This window comes from Asterias rubens, chromosome 15 (genome assembly GCF_902459465.1).
Source record: "Asterias rubens chromosome 15, eAstRub1.3, whole genome shotgun sequence".
In the NCBI taxonomy this organism is placed as follows: Eukaryota; Metazoa; Echinodermata; class Asteroidea; order Forcipulatida; family Asteriidae; genus Asterias; species Asterias rubens.
Window position 1 is genome coordinate 13,938,448 of NC_047076.1, and position 21,193 is coordinate 13,959,640.

The 21,193-nt window shown below is 36.2% G+C and overlaps 3 protein-coding genes across 3 annotated transcripts; 1 reads left to right on the forward strand and 2 right to left on the reverse strand.

Annotated features, from left to right (window-relative positions):
* Positions 1 to 3,644: 3,644 nt before the first annotated feature.
* LOC117299830 (transmembrane protein 98-like) lies at positions 3,645 to 7,076 on the reverse strand. The gene is made up of 6 exons (XM_033783373.1): positions 6,975 to 7,076; positions 5,741 to 5,975; positions 5,212 to 5,340; positions 4,890 to 5,039; positions 4,438 to 4,497; positions 3,645 to 3,934 (listed from the first exon to the last, which is right to left on the reverse strand). Exons 2-6 carry the CDS (start codon positions 5,875 to 5,877, stop codon positions 3,667 to 3,669), a joined length of 744 nt encoding a protein of 247 aa, XP_033639264.1. The 5' UTR covers positions 5,878 to 5,975; positions 6,975 to 7,076; the 3' UTR covers positions 3,645 to 3,666.
* A 105-nt stretch (positions 7,077 to 7,181) lies between these two features.
* On the forward strand, positions 7,182 to 13,196 carry LOC117299827 (coiled-coil domain-containing protein 89-like). Its single transcript, XM_033783371.1, has 7 exons — positions 7,182 to 7,962; positions 8,897 to 9,369; positions 10,436 to 10,533; positions 10,734 to 10,870; positions 11,463 to 11,545; positions 12,354 to 12,447; positions 13,095 to 13,196. Exons 1-7 carry the CDS (start codon positions 7,894 to 7,896, stop codon positions 13,179 to 13,181), a joined length of 1,041 nt encoding a protein of 346 aa, XP_033639262.1. The 5' UTR covers positions 7,182 to 7,893; the 3' UTR covers positions 13,182 to 13,196.
* Positions 13,197 to 14,406: 1,210 nt separating this feature from the next.
* On the reverse strand, positions 14,407 to 21,085 carry LOC117299829 (uncharacterized oxidoreductase TM_0325-like). The gene is made up of 9 exons (XM_033783372.1): positions 20,736 to 21,085; positions 20,213 to 20,352; positions 19,359 to 19,451; positions 17,729 to 17,864; positions 17,343 to 17,383; positions 16,965 to 17,034; positions 15,813 to 15,849; positions 15,565 to 15,616; positions 14,407 to 14,591 (listed from the first exon to the last, which is right to left on the reverse strand). Exons 1-9 carry the CDS (start codon positions 20,833 to 20,835, stop codon positions 14,427 to 14,429), a joined length of 834 nt encoding a protein of 277 aa, XP_033639263.1. The 5' UTR covers positions 20,836 to 21,085; the 3' UTR covers positions 14,407 to 14,426.
* Between the last annotated feature and the right edge of the window lie 108 nt (positions 21,086 to 21,193).

Consider the following 21,193-nt stretch of genomic DNA (forward strand, 5'->3'; position numbering starts at 1 on the left):
ACGATTGTGGGGTTTCATTCCAACACACTTGTACTTAAAGACAACTATTGGTAATTGTCAAAGACCAGTCTTCTGACTTGGTTTATCTCAACATATGCTTAATATAACAAACCTGTGAAAATTTGAGCTCGATTGGTCGTCGGAGTTGCGAGATATTAATGAAAGAAAAAAACACCATTGTCAGACGAAGTTGTGTACTTTCAGATGCTTGATTTCGAGACCTCAAACTCTAAACTTGAGGTCTCGAAATCAAATTCGTGGAAGAAACTACGTTATTTCAGAGGGAGCCGTTTCTCACAATGTTTTATACTATCAACCTCTCCCCATTACTTGTTACCAAATGAGGTTTTATGCTGATAATTATTTTGAGTAATTACCAATAGTGTCCACTGCCTTTAACGACAGTAAGGGTCTCATGTCATACCCAGCCATTTATTGCTACAAACAAATTGCAATAATTTGACTTTTGAAACTGTTATCAATCAAACATGAACATGTCCCTTAGAAACATTGTGCCTACTTTTTATGTCAGTCAACGATTTTGTTTGTTTCTGAAGAATGTAAATATAATGTCAGATTTCAAATGTTGGAGCGACATTACTTGTTTCAGGTCATCTTGTTAAAGTTCACAATCTTAACACATTATTAACACCTTCAATCGCAAGCAAAAATTTCATATTATCCAAAGAAGTGGAACTGATTTTCCAAACAACTTCTCACACAACTATGAAAAACCACATGACATGTTTTTATATTTTTTAACTGTCAGATTTAATTTGTTGTATTGAACATGCAAATGTCATCATTCTGCTAAAAAATAATTGCCGGATGTTGTCTTTTAAAAATAGACATCATTATATTAATACCAGGAAAGTGTATAAAAATATCATTAACTTTAAATTCTGGAAGTTTTAAGTACACTTAAAGGTTTTTAAAACAGCACTGCTATAGAGCTTTACTAACCAAACTTTAGTTCTTAAAGAATCTGGGTACTTTTTGAAGGTCACAGAACACAATGTCCACAGATTTACATTAAACTCACACAGCTTTAAGATAATGAAAGCTTCCCGTAAAATATTACTTGCTGAGGTGCTGTAGTTTTGCGCCTTGAACACCCAGCATATGTGTGGATATGTGCGCATTCCAAGTCTTATTATTATTATTATTATCGTTATTAGTTTTTGAGAAATAAGTAAAACAAGTCGCAAATATAACTGTTGTCTAGGTGAGACAATAAAACATATTTTCATGACATTGTTCTACTCTATTCTCTAAAACTACATCACCTCATCAAGTAATATTGAAAGGTAAGCTTTCTACTACCATCATCTTCAAACTGTGTAAGTTTAATTTAAATCTGTGGACATTGTGTTACAAAAAGTACCCAAATCCTTTAACCCGAACCTGCATGTGAAATTATGTAAAAACATGAATATTGACAAAGATTGAAAAATAATATGATTTTACCTGAACCAAATGGTTTATAAAATCTAAATACAGTAATGCTTATTATTTACAATATGTACAGGTCCCTAGTTGCACATGAGAAGTCAGACCGATCTCTTAAAATGTGGGGTGTTGTGTTAATTAGTTTGACACTAAAAAGATGTTGCAAACTGCTTGCCAACCAAAAGGATTAATGGTAAAATTGCAACAACAAAAAACAGTTAACGGCCTGGCATTTTGGCTCTAACAGGGTCTTTTTCCAAGGCTTAATGACAACACAACAAACATGGACAGATATACTAGTGTTACACCAGTTTGTGAGTTCATTTGTGTTGTCATTTCGACTTTAAAATAATGTTTGTTTTACTTTCAATTTACTCTGAATGGATATATGCACATACAAAATCAAAATGCTTTATTACATAACATGTGATATATGATTCCAATTGTATCTACAATAGCCTCACATCGCGCTGAAACATACAGTTACAAAAAACAACAATTAAAGGAACACGCTGCCTTGGATTGGTTGAGTTGGTATTTGAAAAGCAGTTGTAACTGTTTGTTATAAAATGCATATGATTGGAAAGATGTTTTAAAAGTAAAATACAATGATCCACACAAATATGCCTCGAAATTGCGTGGTTTTCCTTTTACCTCGTCGACTAACACGGTCGGCCATTTATAGGAGTCAAAATTTTGACTCCCATAAATGGTCGACCGTGTTAGTTCGCAAAGCAAAAGGAAAACCATGCAATTTCAAGGCATATTTGTGTGGATCATTGTATTTTACTTTTAAAACATCTTTCCAACCATGTGCATTTCACAACAAACGGTTACAAACGCTTTTTATAGACCAACTCGTCCGATCCAAGGCCATCCAAGGCAACGAGTTCCTGTAAAAAAATAAAACACCAATTCAATCATAAATGGCTTTTAAAAAAAAGATATTTTAAATTATTGTTCTCTAAAATACATTTAGGATAATCCACAGGGAGTCATGTTGACCCAGACTCACAAACAGTATGTACAAATCACAAAACCAGATGGTTAAAACAAAATTGTAAACATAAACACTATAACTTTTTTCAACAAATTCAGAATTCCAAGGAAACGGATATGAAACAAATCGATTTAAAACCAGCTTATGTTTTCACGTCATTTGGTTCCTGTCAATAACCATTGCCTATCTGGATTTGTGTGAAAATCTTCAATACTTTTAATGCAAAAAATGCCCACAACAGACCAGCAGACTGTTTTATATAACACCCAAGCAGATCCTTGCCATTTGATTGGAGGATTGTCCGTCACGTGATAGCAAATAAAAGTACCATTGCACGCTGAGTCACTCGCCGTGCTTTTTCGTTCCATCCGAAAAGTACCATTGCACGCTGGCACGCTGCAAGCGTGCAATGGTACTTTTCGGATGGAACGAAAAAGCTGAGTAAAAACATCACTGCGTGCGCGTGTCTTTGGTAACGCAGCAGGTGTTACTGCAAGAAGGCATAGTAAAATTACTAGCATTCGGCTTCTACAGTTGAAATTGTTTGTTTTGAAAGTTGTTTCTTTCAATCAAAATGACAAAGTTCTACTTGGATGTTATATAAAACAAATAATGAATGTTTTTCATTCGTGCAATGGTGCGAATATGTTCATTCGTTGAAAGCTGGAATGTTCCATTCAACTCGGCTCCGCCTCGTTGAATAGAACATTCCATCTTTCAACTCATGAACATCTTCGCACCATTGCACTCATAAACATTCATTATGTGTATATTATTTACTGGCAAAAGTCAAACTGTCTTGCAACAAAGTTGTTTGGCGCACAATCTCTGACACCCAAGGTTTTTCAAGAAAATGTGAAAATAAACAAATATTCTCTGTGTTTACAGTGAGACTTTCTCTTTTAATAACTTAGTTAGGTGATTTAACTTCAAGTACATGCTAATCCTCCAATCAGATTTGCAGAATGGAGTAGCGATAAAAACCTGTATTGCACAGCTAATAACACTACCTGCGTCTTGTGTGTTCTATGTCACACGCCAAGTTTGCTTGAAGATAAATACGATATCACACACGCCCTCGTGGAAATACGGAAAATATAGCGCGTCTGCGTCCCATGTCCAACTCGCTTTGACCTTGTTGGATATGGGATGCAGAAGCGCTACATTTGTCCGTATTCCACTCGCGCTTGTGTGATAACTTGTTATATATGATGAAGTTAAGCTGAGTTTGGGGCACAAGCAATATCCGACTTCCTTTGGTCTATATCTTCCTGTAGCATAGGTTGATATGCACTCTCAGTAGCTGAAGAGATTGAGCCTGCGTTAGAGTCTATCTCACTGGCTAACGAGATCTCTCGTAAGATTTGAAGATGTTGCTCCATTTCTGCTAAGGAGCCATTGATCCAATTATCCATATTAGGGAGACAGCATGCACGCTTGGTTGCAACAGCAAGGCGGTCTAGAGCAAGTAACAAGGCCGCTGACCTAAGAATTGGAAATCAGATTATTTCATTTGTTAGTCCACTACAAGGTGGGTTCAAATCCCAGCCGTGACACTGTGTCCTTAAGCAAAACATTTAACCATTGCTTCGTCCTGAGGATGGGACGTAAAGCCATACGTCCCATGTGTTGTGCAACGCAAGTTTGAGTACCTTGTTGGTAGATATGTACGCTATATATGACTTCAATATTATTATCAGAAGGAAAAATCAAGCAGAATTTAGTTAATGTTTTACCCTTACACACCTATGCGTAATGAAACTGAAAAGCACTGTAAATACTGTTAAAAAAAGTTTACATCAACTCGGGTTGGATTTGAACCCACAACCTTTGCATTGCTAGAGCAGATGTCTTACCATTAGACAACCCAGCTAGCCCGGTGGCTAGAGGCAGTTTAAATCCTATGTGATAGCAGCGTGTATTTAGAATTTTATGTTTGAGAACTCATATTGATAATGTGATCATGAAACTAACTACATGAAACTCACCTAGCTTCGATAAGCTTTGGATCCAATGGTGGGTACATAGACCTTACAACTTCATCCACTCTAAGATTTAAAAAACACAAGTCACAAAGTCATAAACACAGTCTTCCTTAGTTGTATAAATAAGGGGGGGGACATGCCTCCCCTTCCCAAATCGATGTCTGTGCACCCCTTTCCTCTGGGCCACCCATTTTAACCTTGATTTTTATACTTGAGTAAGATTATCTTACAACAATTGTATACCACATAACAAGAGGGCTGAAAGAGAGATCCTTCTGGCCAATTCAAACCGAAACTTCAATTTTAATTGGCCAGAAGTGCCCCCTATAAAAACTTGTACACCGTTGTTCCCCTACACTTTTACCCTAGTTTTGGTGCTGTACTTGCCAATAAATAACAGACAGTAATTCAACGTCTAAAAAAGGAATCATTTAAAGAAACATTTCTTGGCTTACCTTGGGCTTATCCTCTTGGCACAAACTACAATGTCATTTAGTCTGTTTGATGACTTAAAAGATGCAACATTCCCCATCGTTACAGCAACCAGCTTTTCAGTCAGGCTATGGCATATTTTCAGGATCACTATACAGTGTGGTATCACACCGCTGAAAAAAATACCCAGAAAATGTAGATTATTCATCAGGCAAAGTTGATTTTGTGTTTAAAAAGAGGGTTCTTGGTAGAATATAAGTTGTCTTCTGATTTGCTGATAAACAATTGATTCGTAATTAAAATTCGTACAATAATTGATTCAACAATAGAGTTATATTATCTTACCTTGCTTCATCAGACCATTTGTCTTCCAGAAACTCATCAATGTTTGTATTCCAACAAACATCGTTCAATTCTACTTCATAGTCTTCATTTGGAAGCTCGGCATGACTGACTAGAGTCACATTACTTGATCTAGAATAAACCAAATTAATAACAATTATTAATCAAGATGATCAATATTAACTCAATGCCAACTATGATTGGCTTTGAATCCACGCCTTCAGATTCGGCTCCAGGCTCCGTCCTCACGTCTTAAGCACGTACGCAAAGTACGTGCTATATTGTCAAATCAGCCCTGGGGCCAAGCTAGCCTATGTAAGAATTTGAGGCATGGTGGCAGGGTTTGCCTTTGACTGGTCCAGTCCTCAGGTGGTTTAACTGTCATTTAGCCAGAGAGCCACTATTAAGGGAGAAGACTGGCTAGTTTCAGTGGTACATTATTTATGATGATCACCTCTTAGTCTTAGCCTGAAACATTCTGTATTTAGAAGCATACTCAATTAAATGTATTTAAACAAGTAATATTTCTTACCTCTGGTGGATCTTATCTTTAAGTGTAAGGTCAAACATGCGACAATGACGATAGCGGCAGATGACCACAAGAACACAAACAGATGCCAAAAAGAGGAGTGATAAAATCGCGATACAAACTACCACAATGATCTCCATTTTCAGCAAGAAACAAACTTTGTTCTCATGTTACAGAAAATAGCAGTTCACTCGGCTCTTCTTACATCAGCAGAAGAGCAGCCATGTTCTGTCAGCAACTAATTCAAATGAAAATGGGGAAAATGAGGGAAAAATTCAGAATAAATATGCTCTGCTTGATTGATTGCACAAACCTCCATGTACTTTTACTTAGGGAGTACATTTGTTCATCCTATTCCTACCTATTACAATAATGGCATATTTAAGGCTCTCTTTTGTCTTTTTGACATTTAAATAAGTCAATCAATCATTCATAGTCCACGTTGCCATGATGGCCCGGACGGAGGCTGGTCATCTCGCCACCTAGCAAGCTCGCCACCAACAAAGTCGCCCCCTGACAACGCGCCCCAAGCCAATGTCGCCCCTGCTAGCAAAGTCGCCCCCAGAAAATAATTCAGGATTCTTTTGGCAATATAATGGGATAACTTTCCGTATGGCGCCACCACTTTTTCACTCATTTTTACAAAAAGGGATTTATCATTGAGGTAAATAAGATACTATATTATTTCATATCGGATGAAAAAGTGGTGGCGCCATACGGAAACTTTTCCATATAATGGCTTATTATTGTATTGGAAAGGGAAAGGGTTAGGGTTAGGCCTTATACTATAGGTTAGGGTTAGGGTAAAAGTAAGGGGGTAGATAGATAGGCCCTATTAATTAAATTAGGCCTTCCACATGCACATTACTTCATACAAATTTTTTCTTGAAAATGTTTTAGCTTCAAGTTTATTTTTTAAATTATTTTCCTAACAACATTTGGCTGGTTGGGTGGGGGTGACACCATTCTAAACAATCTAATTCTACCTCCATGATCTAACTAACACTTCAGTAACACAACCTCTGGCTCTGATCTGTCTCATATAGTCATTTGAGTGAAAAGTAATGTCCGGGAAATGGGCAACATTGCACGTATAGCATTGCATGCATGCTGTAGAAGTAGATTGCTTTTCTGACTGAATGAAGCAATCGAGCGAAAGCAATTCTCCACCTTTGTTCCCCCCAAAATCGTTAATGCTACACTCCCAACAAACTCTGAACTCTCAACAACCACATACCTCTAATTAATCACAGAACACCGGGGTTTAGCCATCATTTCATCGAAATAGAAAGCTGATGATCGTCACATTATTGTTGTGTTATTGTACGATCTGATAATAATGGGGTATCCTTACTTTGCATAATTAATATGCGGAAGACCACTGTAGACCAATCAACTTTCCGAACACATATCACATGATTGACTGCGTAAACATTAGTCTTACTTTTGTGCCGTTGGTGGCGCTGTGTTTCTTTTTCGTTTGAGCGGATGAAACAAGATCAGCGATCCGTCTTGTTCTCGGGCATCCAAGAACACACCGCCAGAACTCGGCCAAAGATTCTTTATGTCTGTGATAATAACAATCATCTCCGACCGGACAAACAACAATACTTCAAGTAATACTTGCCAATGTTTTCGACTCGTCTAGAATGTATTTGTGGATTTACCGCAAGCTTTATAATAATATGCGCCCCCAAACGAACAAAATAAATAAAATAATAATAATAATAATTAAAAAAAATAATATATAAGTAAGTAATAGCGCCCTCTATTTTTTCATGTTGTGCTCCTTAAAGTCGTTGGATTCTGGTAACGAAATCTGACGGACTTTAGTGTGTAAACAATCAAACAACGCCTTGTGATTTGTTTACACTCTTGTTCAACAAGTCACTTCAAGAACTTTAAAAAGTTCCCAACTGGGTCGTGATAAAAAACGAAACTTTGTCTATATTTTGAATACTTTGATATTTATTGACTCCGTGACTGAGCCTGTTTGTAAATCACTTACTGATCCTGCCTCAAGGAGTCAAGCAATAAAGCAATTAAAACTGGTTGCCTTGTCAACGATAAAAACGAACCAAATCAAATGGAATTAAAATTGAACTTAATGTTTAGAAGGGGACTTTAGTTGTTTTTGAGTGACACTGACAGTCAAGATGGCGTCTTCAAGTAGTGGAGGAAGAAAGTCTTCAGAACTGAAGATGATGATTTCTGCTAGTCATCAGGTTGGTTTCAATCGTCTTTCTTTTGATAAAATTAAAATTGATAAAAATAAAATTAAAAATAAAAGAGCCACAGTTCAGAACTAGTACTAGTTACTAGTAACGGCCAGTCAGGAAGGGACTTTCCATTGACAGAATGGTATGCCTATTTTTTTTTTGATATTATATTAATATTAATAAATAAACTAAGGAAAAGTATGGCGCCACCACTTTTTTGTTTGATATGAAATAGTTTAATTAGTATCTTATTTTCCTCAATGAGATATCCCTTTTTGTAAAAATAAGTGTGGCGGCGCCATACGGAAAGTTATCCTTAACTAGTTAGTAATAGGTATTGTAAAAAATTGATTAATTTCAATAATCAAAAGATTAGAGTAGAATATTATTAATATTTGTATTTGGTGGAAAAATAATGTGGATCGTGTCGGAGCATTGGTTAGGAACAGTTCTATTGCCGCGCTTGAGCTATGCCCTATGTCACTTTGTGGCAGTGGTAAAAATCCCTTTTTATTTACTATGGATCAATCATGATAAATGCCTGCATCATAGAGGGCGCGATATGATCTGCTGGATTTATAATATTTAGTCAAACTTGAATATTGATTTGAATTATTTTCTTAACTAGACTAGGCCTATTCCTAACTACTCCTAGAACTATGAGGTTTCGTTTCGCTATCAACATTATGGGAGACGGTAGTGGAACGAAAACTCATAGTTCTTGGAGTAATTCTTAACTGAACAGTCTTACTTTTGACATAAACTTAAAGTCAACTTATTAAAATCACATATGCAGATTCAACCTCATCGGCCTCATATTGAAAATATTGAATGGGATGTCAGAAGGAAACAAGGAGTGAATGTGATTGGGATTGATTGTGAAAATTTACTTTAAAAAATTGTGACATTGTTTCATTTGTTATTTCATTTTTATCTGCAGGACGTTGATGAAATGAAGGAAAATCTTGACAAACTGAAAAAGTTGTCCAAGGACGACAAATCTGAGTCTGCAATGCTACGATCTCGGATTGATGAACAATCAGCGCTAATTTGCATACTGAAGCAGAGAGCTGATGAAGCTTTGACACAATCGCAAACCTTGAAACGCGTCAATCAAGAATTGGAAACATTCCGATGTCAAGCTCAAGAGATTATTGAGACAGAGATCAAGAAATCTAGTATGTTGGATCAGAGATTCTTTGAACTAGCTGAGAATCATGAGGAGATGATTCGGATTAAAGATGATTATAAACACAGGAATGAGGAACTGGTGAAGGAAAATGCCCACCTGAGGAGTGAAAACACTAATCTATTCTCAGCTTCATTGAGAGAAAAAGATGAACAGATAGATTCACTCCAAAAACATGTCTTGAGTCTCAAGGATCAATGCAAGGAATTAAATCAAGTCATCAGGTAAGAATATTGTTGTAAATTTGGCCAAGCATGAAATATCACAGTTGTAATGATCGTAACCCTCCATCCTGTCAGGAGGATTACGTACGATCATCCCAACTAGACATATATTTTTTTTTGGAATGATCTTCCCACGAAGGGAACTCCCACAAAGGGATATAAACACCAAGCTGGCAACGGCCAATCTCTCTCATACTAACATTGGTTTAACGTCTATGATTATGAATTATACAAATCAAGAAATTTTGGTTCAGTAATTAGACGACAATATTTGCTCTAGTCATTGTGAAATCAGCAGTTAGCTTGGGATTGCAAGTCCTGCAGTCTAACGACTTGACCACGGTGACATTAAAGATATTCAAAGAATGTGCAGTAAATCCAAATTTTTAAAACCTTAATTTTCTGTTTGTAAGATGTTCCCATTATAAGTACTGCAGCATTCTCCCTTAACGGTGGGCCGCTTGCCAAGTGTCAGTTAAAACACCTGAGGACTACACTCCAAGTGGTCTGGCTGGCTAGTTCCATTTTAAAAAGAATCTCTTACTCATTTGAAATAGGGACTTTTGTGAACAAGCTGAATGACTAGTGAAATGAAATGCTACTGCTCCTGCTGGCCAGTCACTAAAATAGTTTTAAGGGCAAACCCTGTATATTATTGGAATTACAAATTGGACGCAACGTGCATGTAACGTGCATGTAATAAAATATAGTTAGTTTTTAGGAAGCGCTTTTCACGCTTGAAGGGCGTCCCAAAGTGCTTCACATTATTACCCCGCGGGTGGATTTCACAAAGAGTTAAGACTAGTCTTATATCGAGTTAGGACGAGTTACTCGTCCTTACTTTGGACTAGCTGTACGTTTTTAATATCTCCTAGTACTAGTCCTAAGTTAGTTAAGGACTAGGTCCTAACTCTTTGTGAAATCGGCCCCTGGTCATTGGGCCATTCCATCTCCCTGGGGAGTACCCAGCCTTGTACAACAAACATGTTCTACTCGGCTAAATCAATCACAAGAACCAACTCTGCCCTCAAATGTATGTAAATGTTTGTAATTTGTCTTGTTGCAGTCGACTCAAGAGTGAAAGTCAAGAGACAGAACAATCACAAGGAGATAGAATCAGGCTGCTTGAGAAACAACTTCATGATTCAAAAAGAAATTTAAATGGTAACATTTTACATTTCATTTTCAGTTGAAATCAATTGTGCAGAGTAATATATTTCGTAATGTTTAAAAAGGTATAATGCATTTCTTGTATCCTGTGAGGTAACCTCAATATGAAACTGAATAGAAGAAAATAAAACTCAATATTTTGTCTATTTCCTTTTTTAAACCCTATATTTTTTATATTAATCTATATTCTTTAGCTGCCCAGTCTCAACTTAAACAACAATCCGAGAATCTTAAAAATGTTGACACCAACAGCACCCTGAAACTGGAGAAACTAAGGAAGGAGAAAGACGAGATGTTAGAACTTGCTATGCATCGGGGAAAGCTGGTACAGGTAAACGCAGAAACGTCAACAATAAAACCAGGGCCAAATTTTATAGACACAAAAATAAGCTAAGCAAAGTAAAATTATGCTTACCAGAATAAGGTTAATCAGCCAAAAAACTATGTCACATGTAAAGTTTGTTCACTAGTATCCTGCTAATTATTGCTAAGCAGGGATATTTTAAGCAGTATTTTCTGCTGAAGCAGCTCTTTGAAATTTGGCCGAGCTGTAATTGGGCAATGCAACAAAGTATTGTAGGAAGATTGAACATTAATGACTGGGCGTTGTGTGACTTTGTGTATGTAAATTTCCACACTATGTTGTCAGAATTAGATTTTGGGGTTTCGAAATCAAGCATCTGAAAGCACACAACTTTGTGTGACAATGGTGTTTTTTCTTTCATAATTATCGCGCAACTTTGACGACCAATTGAGCTAAATTTTCACAAGTTTGTTATTTTATGCATGTGTTGAGATACACTAAGTTAGAAGACTGGTCTTTGACAATTACCAATAGTGTCCAGTGTCTTTAAGGATTATTCTTCCTGCGTGGACTTAAGTATTATATTCATTTGATTTCTTAAAATTAATTCCCACTGTAGGATAAACAGAGAGAAATGAAAGAGCTTCAATCAAAGGTAGCTTCAGCTGAGAGAGAAGTGCAACGAATGGAGGACAAATTTGAGTAAGTTTTTCAAGACAATTTTTTTCCCCAACCCCATCCTAGTTCGCTTATTTTCTTTTTGTCCGAGTCTCATGTAAAGCGCTCTGTTCTCCGTAGAGCGCTATATGAATTCTTTGTATTATTATTTTTAATAAATCTGATTAAATGATTCATGCATGAATCCTTCCTTAGATTTCCAAGGGTTGGTGTCTGCATATGAATGCTGTTGGTGAGCTTTGATGGCTTCAGCATTCTTGTGAACAAATTTAATAATATTTGTTTTGCTATTTTCTCAGCAAGTAGCAATATGTATTTAATACAACTTTCACATGCACTTTCTTTATAATTATGCCTATAAATCAGCATTACGACGACGAATACCAATCTATGACCCTACCTTAAAGACACTGGACACCTTTGGTAATTGTCAAAGACGAGTCTTCTCACAGTCTAGAACAACATATGTACAAAATAACAAACCTGTGAAAATTTTAACTCAATTGGTCATCGAAGTTGCTAGATAGTAATGGAAGAAAAACACCCTTGTCACTCAAAGTTGTGTGCTTTCAGATGTTCGATTTCGGGACCTCAAAATCAAATTAAAATATTTTTGTGGAAAATTACTTCTTTCTCGAAAACTATGTTACTTCAGAGAGTTTCTCACAATGTTTATACTATCCACAGCTCTCCATTGCTTGTTACCAAGTAAGTTTTTATGCTTACAATTAATATGAGTAATTACCAATAGTGTCCACTGCCTTTAAGATATAACCATATTAAGAAATATATGAAAACAATTTAACAATTAATTCATTATTTTATTTTCAAGACGTGAAGCAGCCCAAGTCTCAACAAATCTGCGAGTTATTCGCTTAAAAGATGAAAAAGAACAAGCTCAATGTACTTTAAAAAAACTGACTATGGTAAGATGATTTAAAAGTAATTTGTGTCATATTCATACATGTGAGTGCATTACAAATATGAAACATGTACATAATTAAAAAGATATATTATGTAACTCAACATGCTCAATACATGTATGTACTTAATGCATTCATGTAATGAATTAGTTTACCCCAGTACAAGGTGTGTCTCAGCACTACTTAAAAGATGCAAAGATCTGTACAAATTCAGCTTCTACAGAAGTAGCTTACACATATGATGACTTAAAACACAGTATTACAAAATACTTGGTATGTAAGAGATGTTAAATTTGCATCGTGGATGCAAAATATTCATTTTAGCTTTTACTCATACACCGATGTGTGTACTTAAAAAATATCACAGGCATGTTTATACTCGGGTTGGATTCATGCGGTACCAGCTGCCAAAACATAGGATTCGAACTGCCTCTAGCCACCGGGCAACCTTGGTAGACTAGTTGGTAAGACACTGCCCTAGAATTGCAAGGGTCGTGGGTTCGAATCCCACCTGAGTAATATGCCTGTGATATTTTGTTTCACAGGACTCAGTAAATTACTGAGTATACAGTGCTAACACACATCAGTGTATGGGTAAAAAGCAAAATTAATACTTGGTATTTGTTTCTTTCATTTTTTTTTTTTTACAGGAATATGAAGCTTACAAAAAGCACAGTAGTAGTCTCCTTTCCAAAGAGCGATCTCTGAATGCCCAACTCAGGAATCTGGTCTCCTAGCAGAAACAAAGGTATCAACCGTATGGAATAACCACTTTGTTGCTATGAAAGTTGGCATATCGTAGGGCATGCTGTATCCGCGTCTAAATGCGTACATCAATGGAGCAAGCAGCACACAGCGTTCTCTGTTTGATTTCTACGGCACACGCACACGCATGCACATGCTCACAGACGCCAAGTTGTGGGCAGGTAATTGAAATGTAACATCATATTTGATATGGTCTATAAAATGACAACTCTCATCAAAACTATTGATCCAACATAACTAAATGGTATTGTAGGTTTATTAACTGTGTATAGGAACTGACATAGACATAGGATACCAGCATAAGTAAAAGTCTGCTACATTTATTTTCTGTATTTGAGGCCTTGATGGGGTTATATTTGCCCGTAGACACGTTTTTGTGTCCAGAGAATATGTAATCCTTTCAACTGTAGCACCTCAACTAATCCAACTCTTTTTTTTCTTACAATAAACCTCAACATTACTATTTCTTTGATAAAAATGCCATTCAAACTAAGCCCTTATTTATTCCCAAGTTGGTCCATTGGAGTACTAGATTTAGACCCAAGTCAAATCATTGAGTACTACTTTTAGATCCAAATCAGTCCATTGAAGTACTGTCCTAGACTTGGACCCAAGTCAGCCCATTTGAGTACTAGATTTAGACCCAAGTCAAATCATTGAGTACTACTTTTAGATCCAAATCAGTCCATTGAAGTACTGTCCTGGACTTGGACCCAAGTCAGCCCATTTGAGTACTAGATTTAGACCCAAGTCAAGTCATTGGAATACTAGATTTAGAGCCAAGTCAGTTCAGTGTAGTACTAGGTTTAGACTCAAGTCAGTACATTGGAGGTCATATACATTAAGACCCAAGTTGGAGACCCAAGTCAGTTCATTGGATGTCATATACATTAAGACCCAAGTTGGTTCATTGGAGTACTAGGTCGTATACATAAAGACCCAAGTCAGTTCATTGGAGAGATCATATACATTAAGACCCAAGTTGGTTCATTGGAGTACTAGGTCGTATACATAAAGACCCAAGTCAGTTCATTGGAGAGGTCATACACATTAAGACCCAAGTTGGTTCATTGGAGTACTAGGTCGTATACATAAAGACCCAAGTCAGTTCATTGGAGGTCATATACATTAAGACCCAAGTCAGTTCATTGTAGTACTATAGGTCCTATACATTTAGACCCAAGTCAGTTAATTGGATTACTAGATTTAGTCCCAAGTCAGTTCATTGGATTACTAGGTCGTATACTTCTCCCACCGTCTATAGACATGAGTTGCCCTGTAACCATATCTGCATCATGTGACGCTAGGAAGGCAATAGTTGCGGCTATGTCTTTGTCTTTACTGTGCTTACTCGGCGGATAGTCCTTGTTCCCTTTCACTATCTAGATTAAGAAATCACATACACAAAGATTGAATCAGGGTTTCAGACAGATACTTCAAGGCAGTGGACACAATTGGTAATTACTCAAAATAATTATCAACATAAAACCTCGCTTGGTAACGAGTAATGGGGAGAGGTTGATAGTATAAAACATTATGAGAAACGGCTACCTCTGAAGTGACGTAGTTTTTTAGAAAGAAGTAATTTTCCATGAATTTGATTTCAAGACCTCAAGTTTAGAATTTGAGGTTTCGAAATCAAGCATCTGAAAGCACACAACTTCGTGTGACAAGGGTATTTTTTTCTTTCATAGTTATCACGCAACTCTGACGACCAATGGAGCTCAAATTTTCACAGATTTGTTATTTTATGCATAGGTTGAGATACACCTAGAGAGAAGACTGGTCTTAAACAATTATCCTTAATGTCTATTTTCTCTAAATGTTATGATTGTTTATGAATGTAGTCCTGTAAATCGACAAAACCCCCTAAATAACAGTAATGGGGGGCTTTGGGACGTTTGGGACATTGTTGTTCCTTAAGCTGGCCTCAGGTCGACCTACAATTTTCTTGCCCCCACATCAGACTGTCTGCACAGTGCAGACAAAATGTGCTCAGGTCACAACTGAGAAATCATGCGCATGCGATTTGTTCCTGACCGTCAGGATAATAATTATTTTGAGTAATTACCACTAGTGTCCAGTGCATTTAATTTCATGATGTGAATATTTTTGAATCCTTTACTCTTCTACCAGTAAATTTGTGAAGTTAAATATTTATCGAATCTGCAGGTATTATACCACTACCAGTAAGTTGTTAAGTTGTTGAGCAAAGGTGAATGTTAATGGTAGCAAGTCAGTTTGCAATTACCGAAAAAAAGTTCAATGAGTTTGTCTTTGGTTCTAGGGGATTAAAAGGGTAGACATAAGAGTAACATTTGGAAGTGAAAAGAAACATTTCAATTGTGTACTTACAGTAGGTAGAATGAAAGAATGACTTGCGTCCAGTTCAGTTGACATACCAGGGCTATAGAAAAAACAATCATTATTTCATTTTCAAACAGGTTTAAAATTTTCTGGTTTGGCTTCATTAATCGTTAATTATTAAATTGGTTAATGAGTTAATCTACAATTGTTATTCTTAACAAGAAAATAGATTCTGAAGTCGTGTGTTCCAATGATCAGGAACAGTTTTAGAATAGTTTAAGATAAAACACACTTACTTTACAGAGTTTACTCGAACTTCATGTTTGGCAAGATCTGAAAAAAAGGAAACAGTAATGTCTTAGTTTTTGATTTGAGATTGAACTATCAGTGTCAGTCACTTATAGCCATTGGACACTTTCGGAACAGAAACAAAATTAAAAGTTCACAGATTTACAAATAACTTTTAGGATTTACAAAAGGTAATGGTGAAAGACTTCTCTTGAAACTATTCCATGAAATGCTTTACTTTTTGAGAAAACATTAAAACAATATCAATTCTCGATATCGAGATTTACGGATTTGTTTTTAACACATGTCATGACACGGCAAAACGTGCGGAAACAAGGGTGGGTTTTTGGGCACTGAGAAGATAGTATTGTCTTTTGACTGTCCAGCTGTATAGTGTTAATGTATCATTTTGAAGGCTAACATGCAAACATGAAATTCGATGCACTTATTGTTCGGTTGTAACAGCCTAACCTCATCCCGAAGTTCAGCAAGCGACAAATTACACACAAAAGTAACAAATTTTGTAGTAATGTAATTGTTCCAGTAAAGTTTCTGATATTAAAATCATTTTGTTTTTGTTAATATTTTCTTGAAAGACTTGCTTTGTCAGCCCAACTTCTTCATATCGTGTATTATAACACCCATTACAAATATTCTGCCTTTTCATTCGTTTAGAGCGCGTTACATGATATGTCTTAGTTTTACTAGACGGCCGTGTGATAGTGAATCGTTTGCCGTATGATAGTGCATCGTTTGCCGTGTGATAGTCCAAAGACTATCACACGGCGTGCAGTACCCAGACGTCTTTTTACCCACCTCGAACCCAATCAGTTGTGCATGTGTGTATCTGAAACGCGCGTACGAACATTACATTTACTAAGATGATAAATAGTCTGTTGGGGTGTTATAAAACAAATAATGACTGCTTTAACTCGTGCTTTGGTTAAAACTATGACTCACTCGTTGATCCCCAGACGGTTCCATTTTCCCTCGGATGCGCCTCCGGAAAAAAAGAACGCTCCGGGGATCACCTCGGGAGTCGTAGTTTTAACCATAGCACTCGAAGCAGTCAATATTTTTGTACAGGCCACTTAAACGAGAAGATTTATGTACAAAAGTCTTATCATGGAATGTTCTAAATTTAAATAAATGTTACTTACCATGTGCTAAACTTCTCATAAACTGATCCAGTGTTGTCCTGACCATGCCATAAACAAGTTTTTCAGAACTCTAAAAAAGACAACCATGTAAGCATGTTTAGAGAAGGGTTACAGATCTGTACAAAAACAAACCATGTTGACATGTTTAGAGAAGGGTCGCAGGGACCCACAAAAACAAACCATGTTGACATGTTTAGAGAAAGATTGCATGAGACATGTTTAGAGAAGGGATAGGAACTATTTTCTTCAGTGTCAGCAGTAGTTTACACTGTTCTTGTATGTTGTTAAGATTTTCATAAGATTTGTCTTCCTATTTGTGGAATGTTGAGTGTAATACAGTACTGAAATAAAAGGTAGGATAACTCCTTAGTAACTTACTGTTGTTAAACTTTGATCGTTGTAGTTATTTATAATGCAACCTGGAAAGACAATAGAAGACAACAATTAGCTCTGGTTAATTCAGCACCATATAACTTGAAATGTTAATGAGAAAATACTTTCCAAATAGGGAAACTGCCAACATATAGGGCTAGAGGAGCTTATAGTCGGAAGAGCGCTGGCACATTAATCTGGAGGCGTTGGTTCAAATCCTGCTCTAGTAAATTTTGCTTTGTTCACCCCTAAATCATTTTTAATTCACCCAGTCAGTTTCTTATTATTTGATTAATCATTTGCATGAATTAATAGAGAGTCTTAACAAAATCTACTCGGTGTTAATTTGTTACAAAAAATTGTTATTGTTAAATAGTTGACATATTTGTTACCTTTAGTTTGTTTGAGATGGTTGACAGACAGTTTAGTTAGATAGAACACTGCTCTGACATTGATTTGCATTGTCTCATCAAACAGATGACCTGGTGTTTTATCCTGATGCATTCCTCCCCATGATAAATTGTTCACCTAATTAAACACAACATTGAAAGACAACAAAATCATCATGGTAAACATTCAAACCACTGAAAGAAAAGCTTCATTTATCTGATTAGTGTTTGTTATTTGAAGCTTAAAGGTAGTGGATACTATTGGTAATTGTCAAAGACAATACTAGCCTTCACAGTTGGTGTATCTCAGCATATGCATAAAATAACAAACCTGTGAAAATTTGAGCTCAATCGGTCATCGAAGTTGCGAGTTAATAATGAAAGAAAAATAACCCTTGTCACAAGAAATTGTGTGCGTTTAGATGCTTGATTTCGAGACCTCAAGTTCTAAATCTGAGGTCTCGAAATCAAATTCGTGGAAAGTTACTTCTTTCTCGAAAACTATGGCACTTCAGAGGGAGCCGTTGCTCACAATGTTTTAAACCATCAACCTCTCCCCATTACTCGTCACCAAGAAAGGTTTTATGCTAATAAATATTTTAAGTAATTACCAATAGTGTCCACTGTCTTTAAAGCCATTGGACACTTTCGGTTAACAGTATTATCCAAGGCCCACACTTCGTATATCACAACTTATATAAATAACAAAACTGTGAAATTTTAGGCTCAATTGGTCATCGGAGTCGGGAGAAAATAACGGGAAACCCACCCTTGTTTCCGCACGTTTCGCCGTGTCATGACATGTGTTTAAAATAAATCTGTAATTCTCGATATCGAGAATTGATATTGTTTTAATGTTTTCTCAAAAAGTAAAGCATTTCATTGAATAATATTTCAAGAGAAGTCTTTCACCATTACCTTCTGTAAACCCTGTAAGTTATTTGTAAATCTGTGAATTTTTATTTTGTTCTGTTCCGAAAGTGTCAAATGGCTTTAATTATTGCAATATTTTTTTTCTGTAGTTGACTAGTTGTACCCACTTGAATGCTGTCAATGTTTAGCTCTTTTACAATTTGAGTCTGAACATACACAATACATGTACATTATTTTGAATTATAGAGAAATGGTTTACAACATTTCAATCATGTCATGGCCCAAAGATGTACATGCACATGTAGTCATGTATCTTTAGAAATCCTTGCCCAGACTTATCGCAAACTAATAAAGAACTAATAACCTACTTTAAAGGCAGTGGACACTATTGGTAACTACTCAAAATAATTGTTAGCATGACAACTTACTTGGTAACAAGCAATGGAGAGCTGTTGATAGTATAACAAATTGTGATAAACGGCTCCCTCTGCACGAAGTAACGTAGTTTTCGAGAAAGAAGTAATTTCCTCTAAAATACTTGAATTGATTTCGAGACCTCAGAATTAGATTTCAAGCATCTGAAAGCACAACTTCATGTGAAAAGGGTGTTTTTTCTTCCATTATTATCTCGCAACTTGGATGACCAATTGAGTTCAATTTTTCACAGATTTGTTAGTTTGTGTATATGTTGAGATACACCAAGTGAGAAGACTGGTCTTTGACAATTACCAAAGGTGTCCAGTGTCGAACCAGTACTCACCAATACATCAAGTCTTGTAAATTTGGCCACAGTCCGTTTCACAACTTCTTCTACATTTTTGTCATCGGTCAAATCACCAGCTAAAAGTAGAATCTGTTTGAAGGGAGTTATTAAAAGTGTAAATAAGAGAACAATATTTGCAAGAATCACACTTAATTGATATGGTTTACATTAAAATTGTTGTTTATAACATCATAAGGGCAATATATATTTGTTTTGCGGTAACACCATGTATGTACCTATACTGTCTTGCTTTATTCTACTACCGCGGAGTAGATGTTCTGGGGTTCGGGAGTCTCCTGACGATGACTAGCGCAAACTGTTGAAACGTTGGGACCAATTTAAGAACTGCAAGTAGATACACACATGGTGTTACCGCAAACCAAATATATAATGATACCTCACCATGAAATGCCTCAAATGAGGCAGTTTTCAAAACGTGCAAAATCGTGGAATATTGGCAGTCATTCTTCTATTACCAGTATAGTTGGTATGAATCAAATATTTTTGTTTCCTCGCTTTCTGAACAATTATTTCTCCTTTTCGCGTGAGGGAAATGCTTGTTAGATTCGTTTAACTCCCGTCTCTAAACCAATTATAACTTAAAGTTTTGTTTACTATTTGCCATGTTGGTATTGAACTTCTGAAATAACGCAAAAAGGAAAAACAAATGTTTTCCATTCGCATGTTGTGTGTTCGTTCAGTGTCTCTGCTCAACCCATATCTTCTTGTTGATGCTGCCTTATTCAATTGAAATTGTCATTTTAAGGTGTAAGTTTTGATTTTATATTGTTTTGACAATAAATATTCAACTTTTAAAAAATGTCATAAATTATGAGGATTGTCCTTATCACCTTCTTGTCTGAAAGTCCAAGTCTCTGACACTGCCTAGCTAGTTCCATCAACTCATCTTGATCTTTACCTGTTAGGGCAAGACTACACCCCATAGATGCTAGACGTCTCGCAGTAGCGCCACCAATACTACACGTCGCACCTGTTACATGTACAAACACAACCAATTAGACGTAAAGGGCCAGTTTACACAAAACAATTTACAGGCAACCAGTTCCAGGCAATCTTCAAGAAGAAAAAGCATTCACAATTTAATGTTCACATGTTTTTCTGTCGGATCGTAAGACAATGTTAGAAAACTACTCATGTGCAAGCAAAGTACTCAAGTAGCATGCACTCCAGCTGGTTACCTCAAATGTGCCTGTAAAAATTTACTCGTATGACATGGCCCTAAAAATGTCTCGATCAACACATAATATGATATAGCAAAATATTTTGTTTACTGCTGAGATGTACTGTAGTTGATTGTGAATAAGGCTATTTATTTATTTTTTTAGCATAATGTTGATTTTCAGTATTTTTTACCTGTAATTAGAGCCACTTTGTCGTTGAATGACGCCATTGTCTTGTCTCGTGTGAAGCAGCAGTGTGGTTGTACTACGACATGGAGTAGGTCTACCTCCATGGACGAACCAAATCATTGTTTGGCTCGTGGTACCACCACATTGTAGTAGATGCAGCCCACGTCCTTAATACACACTTTTACAACCAGCATAATTTTGCCAATGCAATAAATACACGTATGTTGTCGACAAAAACCAAGAACGTATGTATTTAATGTATTTACATTATAATGACCATGATGATATCATTCACAGTATTGTTCAAACTCCGTGACTCTTTTTCCGCATGGGAAGTTTTTCATGAACAAAGTATGAAAGTAACAAAAAGCGTGCTCAAGTTAAAAAATATAATAAAAAAAAAAATTAAAAAAAAACACAGACTTGTTTGTTGTATAACTTTGTATGTTAGTTTTCATGTCT

Bases quoted from the DNA above. Each gene is read 5' to 3' on its own strand.
- LOC117299827 (XM_033783371.1), top strand. From the start codon at position 7,894: ATGGCGTCTTCAAGTAGTGGAGGAAGAAAGTCTTCAGAACTGAAGATG. The intron at 10,871-11,462 runs GTAAACGCAGAA...TTCCCACTGTAG, and splicing joins ATCGGGGAAAGCTGGTACAG to GATAAACAGAGAGAAATGAA. The intron at 12,448-13,094 runs GTAAGATGATTT...TTTTTTTTACAG, and splicing joins CTTTAAAAAAACTGACTATG to GAATATGAAGCTTACAAAAA.
- LOC117299829 (XM_033783372.1), bottom strand. From the start codon at position 20,835: ATGGAGGTAGACCTACTCCATGTCGTAGTACAACCACACTGCTGCTTC. The intron at 20,353-20,735 runs GTAAAAAATACT...TACATGTAACAG, and splicing joins CAAAGTGGCTCTAATTACAG to GTGCGACGTGTAGTATTGGT. The intron at 15,850-16,964 runs GTAAGTAACATT...CCTTTTTTTCAG, and splicing joins TATGAGAAGTTTAGCACATG to ATCTTGCCAAACATGAAGTT.
- LOC117299830 (XM_033783373.1), bottom strand. From the start codon at position 5,877: ATGGAGATCATTGTGGTAGTTTGTATCGCGATTTTATCACTCCTCTTT. The intron at 5,040-5,211 runs GTAAGATAATAT...TATTTTTTTCAG, and splicing joins AAATGGTCTGATGAAGCAAG to CGGTGTGATACCACACTGTA. The intron at 4,498-4,889 runs GTAAGCCAAGAA...TTTAAATCTTAG, and splicing joins GCCAAGAGGATAAGCCCAAG to AGTGGATGAAGTTGTAAGGT.